Source organism: Canis lupus, chromosome 21, assembly GCF_048164855.1.
Source record: "Canis lupus baileyi chromosome 21, mCanLup2.hap1, whole genome shotgun sequence".
Classification (NCBI taxonomy): Eukaryota; Metazoa; Chordata; class Mammalia; order Carnivora; family Canidae; genus Canis; species Canis lupus.
In genome coordinates this window covers 55,015,402-55,028,369 of record NC_132858.1, presented here as the reverse complement: position 1 = coordinate 55,028,369, position 12,968 = coordinate 55,015,402, and the positions used below count along the sequence as shown (strand labels likewise).

Sequence of the window (12,968 nt, the reverse complement as noted above, 5' to 3'; positions counted from 1 at the left end):
GTATATCCATACAACGGTATATCCATACTCAGCAATAAAGAACAAACTATGAATACGTACAATAATACTGGTGAATCTCAAAATCATTATGCTGAGTGAAAGTAGTCAAACATTATATACTGCATGACTCCACTTACGGAGAGTTATAAAGACGCATGCTAATACATAGTGACACAAAGCCCATCAGTATCTGTTCGGGAATGAATGTGAAAGTAGTATCAATTACAAAAGGGCATAAGCAAAATTCACCATGCAAAGATCCTTTTCTTGATTGTAGTGATAGTTTCATGGATATATGCATGTCCAAGTCAATAAACTGTATAATTTCAAAATGAGAAGTTAATTGTAAATCAAAGTTGAGCCCCAAACAAAGCAAGTTATAGAAGTTAAGGTAAGACAATGTGTATTTAGTCATTACCATGCAAAACAATACTGTCATTATTGATTACTGAAATAAAAAAAAGTTAAAAGTAAAATATCCTGAATTGGGATAAAAAATACCAAATTCTGACAACAGATCTATCTGCGCAGAAAGAAAAGACAATGGACTGTAGAGGCCTGGTTAATAGGAGGCTTCAGCTATTTTGTATTTAAATTGCCTTAAATCTTAGAATATGAAGTGACAATATAAATTTTTTTTGAACAGATGACATACTTGTTTGCTTGCTGGAATGATATGTGTGGATACTTGTTTACAATATCATTTTCTATATTTCTATATGTTTGAAATATACCATTATAAAAAAGGGATTTATTTCCAAACAGCCATAATAATTCTCTGCCACACACACACCTTCACACCAAAAGCAAAACCAAACAAAAATAAACCTCCAGGTACAGATAGCTTCAATGAAGACTTAAGCACTTGAGGAGACAATTATATAAATTTTACACAAACTATTTAGAAAAAGCAAGAAGAAGGAATGATTGCAATTCATTTTTTAAACAGCAGTGCCCTAATACTAAAATTTTATAAATATTTACAAAACTATAGACCAAAGTCCCTCAAGAATATAGATACAAAAATCCGTAACTGTTAGCATATAAAACCTAGTGATATATAGAAATTATAAATGATGATCACTTGTAGTTTACATTATGTCAGCTTATACAATGTCAGTTCAACATCTGTGCATCCATCAATGCATCATAAATGTGATAACAGATAAAAAATATATGATTATTTCAATAGTGTATAAAAAACATGACAATATTCAACTTCATTCATAATCACAAATAAAAATAAATAGGGTCTGGAAGAAAATTTCCTTCATCAATCAATGGAACCTCTGAAAAGCCTCCAACTAGTATCACATCTAACTGGGAAAGCCTGTGGATCATGACAAGGGGAAGAGGAAAAAGATGCCAACTCTCACCACTTCTCAGCCCTTTTCAGAATGTGACAGTCAAGATTAATGTGGCAATAAAAACAAAGGGGATAGAAACTTTAAACAAAAATGTCATACTGCCTTTATTCTTATGTGACATTATTAGGTAAGAAAAAAATCCTAAAAATAAAAAATAAATTCTCAGTGCAATAACTGTGTCTAGTAAGACCACATTAGACAAGGTCGATATTTTTAGAAGAAAACAGGAAAAATTTTTCATAAATTTGGGATAAGCAGAAATTTATTGGATGAACACAGTATCTGTGAGCCATTCAGAAAAAAATTGAGAAATTTAGTTTTGTCAAAATTAAAATTTCTGTTATTTGAAAGATACCATACAGAAAGTCAAAAGAATACACGCTTTATTTCCAGCATATATGAACCTTTATAAGTGAACGTTGAGAAGAAAAATGACCTGATAAAGGAGTAGAAGAAAATGTTTGAACAATTCACAAAAGAATATGTGTAAGTGCTCAAAGAGAACATTAGAAGATACTTGGTACCATCAATTGTATGGTAACTGTAAATTATACTATAAATGAGATAGTACTACACTCTGAGATGGCTAAAATTTAAAAAGTGGACAATACTAAGACTGCAAGAACGTGAAACAAGTAGAAATCTCATATTTTGCTGGTGGGTATGAAAATCTTTCAATCAATACTCAATAAACTTTGGGAGTTTCTTAACAGGTTAAACATACCTTACCATATTACCCTACACCTTAACTCTCATGTATTATCCAAGAGAAACAAAAATATAGCTCCACACAAAAACTCATACAGAAATGTTCATACAAGCTTTGTTCACAATAGCCAAAACTGGAAACAACCCAAATGCCTTTGAAGAGTTGAATGGATAGTTACATTTAATAAGTAGTTGTAAGTGATAGGAAATGGCATAAGGGAATAATTTGGGGAACAGAAATTTCTGTATGTTCATAGTCATATCAGTTAAATCAATGAATATATACATCAGAACTCACTAAACTGTGAAATTAAAATGTTTACCTTAAAATTAAAATGTGTGCACTTATCAGACATCTTAATGAAGTTGATTAAAAAATATTTTCCCCCCAAAAAAAAAAAAAATATTTTCCCAAAGCGCCCAGCTGGCTCAGTTGGTTAAGCATCTTAACTCTTGATTTGGACTCAGATCATGATCTCAGAGTCCTGAGATTGGGCCCCAAATCTCTCTCCACGCTGGGCGTGAAGCCTGCTTAAGAGTCTCTCGTTGCCTCTCCCTGTGCCCCTCCCCATCACTTGCACATGCTCTCTGAAAAACCGCCATATGTATTTGTCCACAAATAAAGTTCCTAATGCAAATGGTTTCATTGGGTGAATTCTATAAAATACTTAAGGAAAAAAATTATTATTACATATATATATGAACATATATATCGCATATACACAAACACATGTAATATATATATGTACTATACATACATACATATATAAAACTTTTCAGAATACAGAGAAAGAACACTGCCAACTTGTTTTTAATGGCCAGAATATCCTTGATTACTAAAACCGAGAAATAAATTATAATAAAATGCGTAATATAAATACAATTCCTTAAAATATTAGTATGTTATATCTAACAATATGTAATGATGAAGTGGAGTTTGTCCAAGGAATGTAAAGTTCAATAAATATTTTTAAAGATTAAATATAGTTCATGCTTTTATTTTAATAAATGCAGAAAAGCAGCTGACAAAATCCAATTCTCATCTATAATAACTCATAAACTAAGAATAAATAGGAATTTCTTAATCTGATAAAGGACAAACCCTACAGCTAGTATCATACTTCAAGGTGAAATACTGCATGTCTTCTTCCTAAGATTAGAAACAAGAAAAGCATATTCTTTCTCATAATTTAAATTAAATATTTATTCAAGGCCCCTGCAAGAGGAAAAGAAGAAATAGGGGGCACAAAGATTGACAGGAATAAGTAATGCTTTATTTGCTAAACTGTATGATTGTTTACATAGCAAATCATAGAGGTCTACAAATTATCTGCTATAACTAAGTTTAGTAGGTCATAGGAAATAAATCCTATATACAAAATAAATTTCCATTTTTTAACAATCAGCAATTGAAAATTAAATTAAAAAGTCCAACTTAACATAGAGTAAAAAATGTGTAAGGCATTCTCACTGAAAATGACAAAATATTGATGAGAAATTTAAGAAGCCCTAAAGGAACCAAGATACCTCTACACTGGTTTCCATAATAGCTATAGCAATTTACATTCCTGCCGATGGTGCACAAGAGTTTCTTTTTTCCACATCTTCACCAATATTTGTGACTATTTTTTGTCTTACTGGTAATAACATATCTCATTGTGGTTTTGATTTTCATTTCCCTGGTGATTTTGAATACCTTTCCATATACCTGTTGGCCATTTGCATGTCTATTCAGGTCATGTGCCTGTTTTTTAATTGGGTTACTTGTTTTTATGCTATTGAATTGTAGGAGTTCCTTATATATTTTGGGTATTAACCCCTTAGCAAATACATGGTTTGCAAATATTTTGTCAAAATATGGAAACAACCTAAATGCCCATCCATGAATAAAAGAATAAAGAAAATGTGATTTATATATACAATGGAATATTGCCCAGCCTTTAAAAAAAAGAAGGAAATTCTGCTCTTCATGTCAATGTGGATGAACGTAGAAGACATTAAGCTAACTGAAATAAAGCAGATATAGCAAGACAAATACTGCATGATTTCACTTGCATGCAGAATCTAAAATAGTCCAACTCAAAGGAGCAGAGAGGAGAATGGTGGTTGTGAGGGGCTGGTAGGCGAAATGAGGAGATATTAATAGCATCAGTTATGTAGGATGAACTAATTTCTAGAGATCAAAATATAGCAATGTAACTATAATTAATAATATTGAATTGCATACTTGAAATTTACTGAAGGGATAGTAAGTGATTCCACCACACACACACACACACACACACACACACACACACACACACACACAAAGTGGTACCTATGAGAGATAATGGGAGGCTGATGGATATGTTAATTAGCTTGATTGTGGTGATGATTTCACAATGTACACATTATTAAAACATCAGGTTGTACATCTTATACAATTTGTCAATAATACCATAATAATGATGAAAAAAATAAAATAGCTCATGAATACAAAGCCACATTCTCTCCAAATCGTAATTCTATCACACTTACTGAAAATGGAAATTGACCAGCTGATTCTAAAATGTAAATGGATATATATAGGACTTTTCCAAAGATGGCAAACACAATATATCCCATCCTATACATTCTTAAATTGTGACCTTGTTGAGCACCAGAGACTGTGTCACCTCCCTCTGAACCTGATTAGACCTCTGTATGGCAAAAGTGACACAAGGTGACTTCTGAGGCTAGTCCTAAAACACACAGCTTTCCACTGTTTTCTTAGGACATGAGCTTTTAGATTCCATCACCACACTCTAATAGTACCCAGTGCTCATGCAGCGCTGGTTTCAGTGCACAGTATTACCATGAGTCAGTATGGAAACCCTCATGAATGATAGGCACATGGCCTTAGTCAACAGAAACTGTTGCAATACAGGGAATAACTAGCCTAGACTGAACTCTGGTTCAGCCTAATAAACCTTAAAAGCAAGATCAGAAATGGTCAAAACAACTTCTCTATGGCAGAACAAAACTAACATAAAAATACAGAAATACAAAAATAATCAACAACAAAAAATATGCATAATGTCTGGCATTCAGTGAAAAATTAACTGTATGACAGGCAAGAAAATATGACTCATAATAAAAAGAATAAATAGAAATAATAAAATAAATAAAAATAATAAAAAGAAAAATAAATTGCCATGACCTATGAACAAACATGTGAGAACTAGGAGAAAAGAACATTAAAACAATTATATAGCAATATTCCAGTAAGTTCAAGACTTAATACATGGAAGATATAAAAAGTGTTTAGATTACCTGCAGGTCAAAACCGAGATGTGTGAGATGAAAATGTACACAGGACAGGCTTAGTAGCCAATATGACGCTGCCAAAGAAAAGACAAGGAAGTGTGAAGAGGCAACAATTGGAACTCCAGTATAAAACACACAGAAAACTTTATGAAGAAATCAATAAAAGCCATGAGAAAATGTCAGTCAAGGTCTAAAGGACAAGGGTCTCTAAAGGAGTCTCTAAAGGAGAAGGGGTACTTAAAAACTATTTCAATAAATAAAGCAAAATAATTTTCCATGCCAAAAATGTCAATTTGAAGAGCACTGGGTATCCACAGATCGAACACACTCAGAGCCAGACTCCCAGCACAAGAATCATGAAGAAACTGAACCAAGGCCCAACATATGCACATTCATACAAGCAGGGACAAAGAGAAACTCTTCAAAGGATGCTCAGAAAGACATCATTGACAACACTGAGATGACAGCACACTTCCCACTGGAAACAATTCAAATTACAAGACACGGCAACACTAGGAAAATGTATAAAGAACAGAAAAACGGTCAACCTAGATTTCTATATCCAGTAAACAAAATAGCTCAAATGAAGAAAATGAAATATTTAAGAAGATGAAGTGTTTTCAACAGCAGAGTCACCCCAGGATAAATAAATAAAGTCCTTCAGGCCATTGGAAATCAACTGCAGATGGACGTGGGTCTATGTGAAGAAGGAACAGCACTGGAAATGGTAATTATATGGGTAAATACAAATACATGAGATTTTCTTATTGTTTACATCCTCATAAAAGATAATCAGCTAATAAAAATAGTTAACAATGTGGTGTGAGATTTGTGATACATGTAAAACTAAAATGGATGTTGGGCCACCTGGGTGGCTCATTGCTTAAGCGTCCAATTCTTGATTTCTCCCTCTCTCTCTCTCTCTCTCTCTCTCTCTCTATATATATATATATATATATGTGTGTGTGTATGTGTGTGTATACATATATACATGTATATGTGTGTGTGTGTATATATATACACACACACACACACACACACACACACAGATTCTATTTCTCTGGTGAAACCCTAAACTGATAAACCATGTCAACACTAATAAAAAGAAATCTTTAATACTTATTTGGCAATGTTAACATTAGACAAACTACTACAGGGGAAAGAGCATTATAAGGAATTACTTTATGGTGATAAGAATATTAATACAAACAGAAGGCTATAATACCTTACCCATTTATGTACCAAAGAGCAGAACTTTCAAAAGAAATGAAAAAAACATTGATAGAACTATAAAGAGAAATAGACAATCCATTTACTAAGACAGGTAAATACCTCTCTCTAAATAACTAATAGACAGAAAATGAATAAGGATATAGGAAATTCGGGCAGCCTGAGTGGCTCAGCGGTTTAGCACCACCTTCAGCCCAGGGCATGATCCTGAGACCCGGGATCAAGTCCCACATCGGGCTCCCTGCATGGACCCTGCTCCTCCCTCTGCCTGTGTCTCTGCCTCTCTCTTTCTCACTCTACTCTGTCTCTCTCATAAATAAATAAAATAAATAAATGAAATCTTTAAAAAAAAAAGGATATAGGAAATTCAAATAACATCAACAACCAAACTGACCTATTTGATATTTAGAGAACATTCTACCCAATGAAAGAAAAATACATATTCTTCTGAAGTATAAATGGTTCATTTACCAAAATATACCATTTGCTGGGCCATAAAACATGTCAATAAACCTAAAAAGTATTCAAATCATGTAAAGTATGCTCTCTAACAACAACTGAATTAAATTAGGATTCAATAGAAGAAAGACTTCTGGAAATTCCCATAACATTTAGAAATTAAATACACTTCTAAGTAACTGATTGCTGGAAGGAGAATCAAAAGAGAAATGAACATTTTGACATAAATAAAGATGAAAACACAACATGTGAAAATCCGTGAGGTGCCACTAAAGGAATACTAGGGTATTAAAGGATACAAATTATCAAAATGCTGCCCCCCAAAAGATAACCTGAATAGCCTTCTGTATTCAAAAAATTGCATTTTTAGCAAAAAACAGAAGACAAAAAAAATATTGCCTAACAAAACAAAATAAAAGGTGTACTATGGTTTTGCCTTGTTATTTACAGTAAAATGCAGGAGAAAAGAGATCAATTGAAGATTGTACTGAGAAGCAAAATAGAGTCAGCACCTGAAGATTTGAAAGGTTCTTGGCCTATCCACCTTGCAAAAGATGCTAAAACTGGGGAATTCACTTGCTGAAAAGCAAGCTCTGGAGAGAATGATGGTATGGCTAGATAAACTTTTGCCACTGAAATTAGGTCTGTGACTCATAGATCCACTCAACTATCCTAGAAGAAATCTGGAATCGATACATAGCTATTCTGGAAAGATCTGGGTCTCCACAAAACCTGTCTGTCTTGATGAATGGTGTGAATACCCAGGACATACACAGAAGATCTGCCAGTTTTTGAGAATGTTTCACAGCAGAAACATGGCTAACTTGGACTAAAGGGGATACAGACAAGATAAAATTAAAGAGGTCTGTTAGATTTCCAAATGTTTACAACAAGCAGGAAATGGCTGGCATTATTATCTTCAAACACATGCTACCCTTCAATAAAAAAGAATGACTGACATGAATGTGTCCCCTGCCCAGAGGCTGACCCAGCAAAGCCACAGGCCTGGAATCTGGGACAATGGAGACTCCACGGAGTTAGCACCTCTGTGAGTCCCATGGGAAGAGGACGGAGCTACACAGGTCTATTCCAAAGCCCTGAAATTTAATAGAATTTTCCCTCCTGAGTTTCAAACTTGTTGACCCCTTTCTGCCAGTTTCTCCCTTTTCAAAATAGTAATGTCTACCTTATGCCTATCCCACCATTTTATTTTGGAAGTATATAATTTTTTTCTAAGTTCAAATGTCCACAGAAGAGAGAAATGTTACCCCAAGATGAATTAATTATGCCTGGAGTTACAACCATACATAATTTGGGTGACTTATATAATGATAATTTGGAATTTTTGAACTAATATTTAGATGAGATTTTAGACATACAGTTGATGTAATCGTATGAAATTTTAGAGGATGTTGGGACAGGGGGAATGTATCTCAAAGTGGTATAGTCAGAAATATTTGAGGGCTAAAAGGCAGATTGTAGTGTGTTCAATTATGTCCCTCAAAAGGATACTGTCTACATCTCACCTCTTAATACCTTTGAAACTGATAAAAACACTATACTTAAGTGAATAATACAGCATATTACAGTATACTTAAATCCAACCATAGATTAAATGGATTAAAAGACACTGTCGAAAAAGGATTAAAACTTGAAGACTTAGTTATAATTCCTTATAGAAGAGACACACATTAATTACTTCAATGAAAAGGTTAGGGCCCCTGGGTGGCTCAGTCAGGTAAGCGTCTGACTCTTGGTTTTGGCTCAGGTTATCGTCTCAGGGTCATGAGATCAAGCTCTGAGCTGGGCTCCATCTCCATATCTGCTTGAGATTCTCTCATCCTCTGCCTGTCCCCCTGCTCATTCTCTCTTTCTCTCTCTAAAAAACAAACAAAAAAACAAAAACAAACAAAAAACTCAAAATGAAGTGAAAAGTCTAGAAAAAAATCACACAAATAAAAATCTGGAGTAGTTTTATTAATGTCAGAAATTATTTTTAAAAATCAGTATTTGAGAATTTTAACTATTTTATCTTGGTAAATGACAACAAAGATTCACAGAAAACAAAAAATCCATGTGAATATAAGATATATTAACAAACATACAGTATCAAATACATGGACATAACTGGTATTTATAAATCAATACACTCAATCACTGCAGGATATACATGTTTCCAATAAAATAACTATAAATATATGGATTAAATTAACACAGAGTATGTTAATTCACTACCGTAGATTAAATCAGTACCAAATTAAATTTTGAAAATCTCCAAATATTCAAGAAGCATATTTTTTTTTTGAGGAGGGAAAAAAGAATAAAAGGGAAAAGTATTCTTTGGCAGTTGAGTAGAGATGTGGAAAAGGAGCAAAGGGGGAAAAAATTAAGATCCTTAAAAATATTTAAGAAAGAACCAGAGCAACAGCTGTCCTTCCTGTCAGGGTGACCCCATGCCCCAAGCCCACCATCCATGCACCACCTCAACTCCACCTGTCCCTGCGCAAAGCACATCAGAACTCCTGGTCTACATTCCACCTTAACTCCAGCCACCCAATCAGGGCACCTCTGGCATAGAACAACACAGGACGCCCACTTCAGCATCATCTATCCTGCAAGGGTGCCCTTCGTATACAGAGCCCCAGGACCCACTGGCTTCCATACACTTCAGGTGTCCTGACAGGGTATTCTCTGCATGGAGAGCCCTAAGACCACCTGACCCACACCAACTTCAGCTCTAGTCACCACACCATAGCACCCCCAGCCATGCCAGCCACAGTCAGCAGGTACACACACAACCCAAAGAGGGAATGACCATACACAAGACCATTCTTTCAAGTTTAGGAGAAGTACCTGTTCCACCTAATTCCCAGAAACACAAAAAGTCAAGCAAAATGAGAGGATGAGAATTTACTCTAAAAAGAAAGAAAAAGACAAATCTTCAGGGAAAAAAACAATGAAACAGAGATAAGAAGTATGCCTGGTAAAAAATTTACAGTAATGATCATAAAGATGGGTTGGAGAGAAGAGTATAAGAACTCAGTGAAAACGTCAACAAAAAGAAAATATAACAAAGAATCTAACAGAGTTGAGAAATACAATAACTGAAATGTGGGGCACCTGGGTAGTTCAGTCAGAGAATACACTTTAAAAAAGAATACAATAACTGAAATGAAAAATATACTGGAGGGAATCAGCAGAGTAGCAGATGCAGACAAATCAGCAATTTGGAAGATAGGGTAACTGGAAAGCACCCAAGCTGAACAGGGGAAAAAAAAAAAAAAAAAGGTTTTTAAAAAATGAGGATAGGTTAGAAGATCTCTTGAAACAATATCCAGTGAACAAACTTGCATTACAAGGGGCCCAGGAGGCGAAGATAAAGAGATAGAGGAGAAAACACATTTGAAGAAATAATAGATGAAAACTTCCCTAACCTGGGGAAGGAAAGAGACACCTGGGTTCAGGAACTACTGAGCTCTCCCTACAAGATGAATCCAAGGAAATCCACACTATGACACATAATAATTAACATGGCAAAGATTAAAGACAAAGAGAATTTTAAAAGCAGCAAGAGAGAAGCAGATAATTAGGTACAAGGGAAACCCCATAAAACCTCCAGTTGATTTTTCAGCAGAAACTTTGCAGGCCAGAAGAGAGTGGCATGATATATTCAAAGTGGTGAAAGGGAAAAACCTGACTCTGTAATGAAACCTCTATAAAAACCTATGAGAACAACTTTTTGATCTTTTTCTTTTACGAGCTTCCACACTTGTGTACTCAGAATGCTTTCTTGTGTTACTAAGGTAGGCTGCAAGGTCAACATGGACAGAAGCTTCTTTTTCTTCAGGTCCTCATCCTATATATCTTTTCATCTGGCTGCTGATTCAGATCTTTTGTCACATTCTTTAATAAATTAATAAACATAAAATAATAGTTGTCCCTGAGTTCTGTGAGCTACTCTAGTATATTAATCAAACCTAAGGAAGTTGTTGGAACCTCCAATCTACAGCCGGTTGATGAGAAGCCCAGGTTAACAGCATGGGGCTTACGACTGATGCCCAAAGTTGCAGAGGGGAGGCTGGGAACAGACTTGTAGACTATACATTATAATATTCCAATGCCCAATTAAAAAAGAAAAAAAAAACATGCAAGAAACAAACACACAAAAAAACCATGTGCCCTCAAAGGAACATCATAAACTGATAGAAGTCATTCTTGAGGGAAGCCTAGAATTCAGACTTACTAGAAAAAAGACTTTAAAAAACTATCTTATGTTTAAAAAGCTTAAAAGATTACAAAGAACAAAAGACAGAGGAAGATGGTATATGAGAAAAAACATGAATAACAATAAAAAATATAAATCATAAAAAGGAAACAAATTTTGTAGCTGAAACACAGTAAGTGAAATAAAAACTGATTAGAGGAGTTGAACAGCAGATATAAGTACATATAAGAAAGAATCAGTGAATCTGAAGATAGGACAATTGAAATTATCAAGTCCAAGTTATAGAAAGAAAAATAAAGAAAAATGAATAGAATCAGAAGGACTTGCAGGAGACCTGGAAGTTGAAATTATGGGAATCCCAGAAGGAGAAGGGAAAGACAATAAAATAATGGTAAAAAACTTAAAGAAATGCATCAATTTACAAATGAAAGAACTTAACAAATCCAAGTAGAACAAACTCAAGAGACCCATGCTGACACACATTAAAACCAAACTGTTGAAAGGTAACAGTATAGAAAATTATTGAAAGAACCAATACATAAGCTACTCATCATGTACATGAGATCCTACATAAGACTATCAGCTAATTTATCAGGAGAAATCTTGTAGGGCAGAAGAAAGTCACATGATATACTTAAAGAGCTAAAAGGAAAAAAAATTACCTGAAAATTCTGTATCTGGTAATTATGCCCCTCAAAAATGAGGGAGAAATTAAGCTATTTCCAGAGAAAGAAAAGCTGAGGGAGTTCATTATCACTATACTTGCCCTATAAGAAATGCTAACGGGAGTCCTGGTAGAAATGAAAGAATGCTAGAAAAATAACTCAAAGCCAGGTGACAATATAAAGATCTTTGGTAAAGGTAAATACATGAGGAGTATAAATGTAGGTATTATTATAATTATTTTTATTTATAATCACTTTTTTTTTATTTTCCAAAGGATTTAGGAGGCGAATGCATAAAAATAATTATATATCTCTGTTTGGGGTATACAGTATTAAAGATACAATTTAGGACACAAATAATTTAAAGGGGGTGTACAGCTTTTATATTTGAATAAATTTAAGTTGGTATCAGTTAAAATTAGACTGTCATAAAATTAGGTTGTCATATGTCATCCCTGTTGTAATCAGAGAGTATGCTATACATACAAAGGAAATAAGGGAATCAAAAAGTGTCACCATAATAAATCAACTTAACAGAAAAGAAGGCATGAATGGAAGAGATAAGGTACAAAAAAAGTTTTAAGAAATACAGGAAACATGTATCAAAAAAAAAAAAAACCTCTGAAGCCCCTCCTTATAAGTAATAACTTTAAATGTAAGTAAATTAACCTCTTTAATAAAAAGATAGATACTGGCAGAGCAGATAAAAAATTATGTGACATGTTATCCACAAGAGACTCAAATAGATCTAAGATGCAGATAGGCTGAAAGTGGAAAAAAAAAAAAAAAACAGAAAAAGTTACTATATGCAAATAACCAAGTGAAAGTTGGGGTGGATATCCTAATATCAGACAAAATGGACAAACAAAAATTGTTACAAAATAAAAAGATGAGACATTACATATTGATGAAGGAAAATGTCAGTTCATCATAAAGACACAATTATAAACATACGTGCACTGCACCTAATAAAATAGTCCCAAAATATTAAAGCAAAATGACAGAATTGAATGGAAAAAGAGTTATACA

At 33.9% G+C, this 12,968-nt stretch overlaps 1 protein-coding gene across 5 annotated transcripts in view; it reads right to left on the bottom strand.

Annotated features, from left to right (window-relative positions):
* The window catches only part of ZPBP (zona pellucida binding protein), an 88,136-nt gene that overhangs the window by 15,372 nt on the left and 59,796 nt on the right, over positions 1-12,968 (bottom strand). For 2 of the 5 annotated variants that reach the window (XR_012014387.1, XM_072791768.1), the window contains exon 9: positions 5,367-5,434. The exons of the other annotated variants lie outside the window; for them this stretch is intronic. Coding sequence is in view for 1 of the 2 variants with exons in the window: in XM_072791768.1 (XP_072647869.1) it covers positions 5,367-5,434 (68 nt within the window). In the remaining variant the exon portion in view is untranslated. The remainder of the gene's footprint in view (positions 1-5,366; positions 5,435-12,968) is intronic. 5 annotated transcript variants of the gene reach the window in all.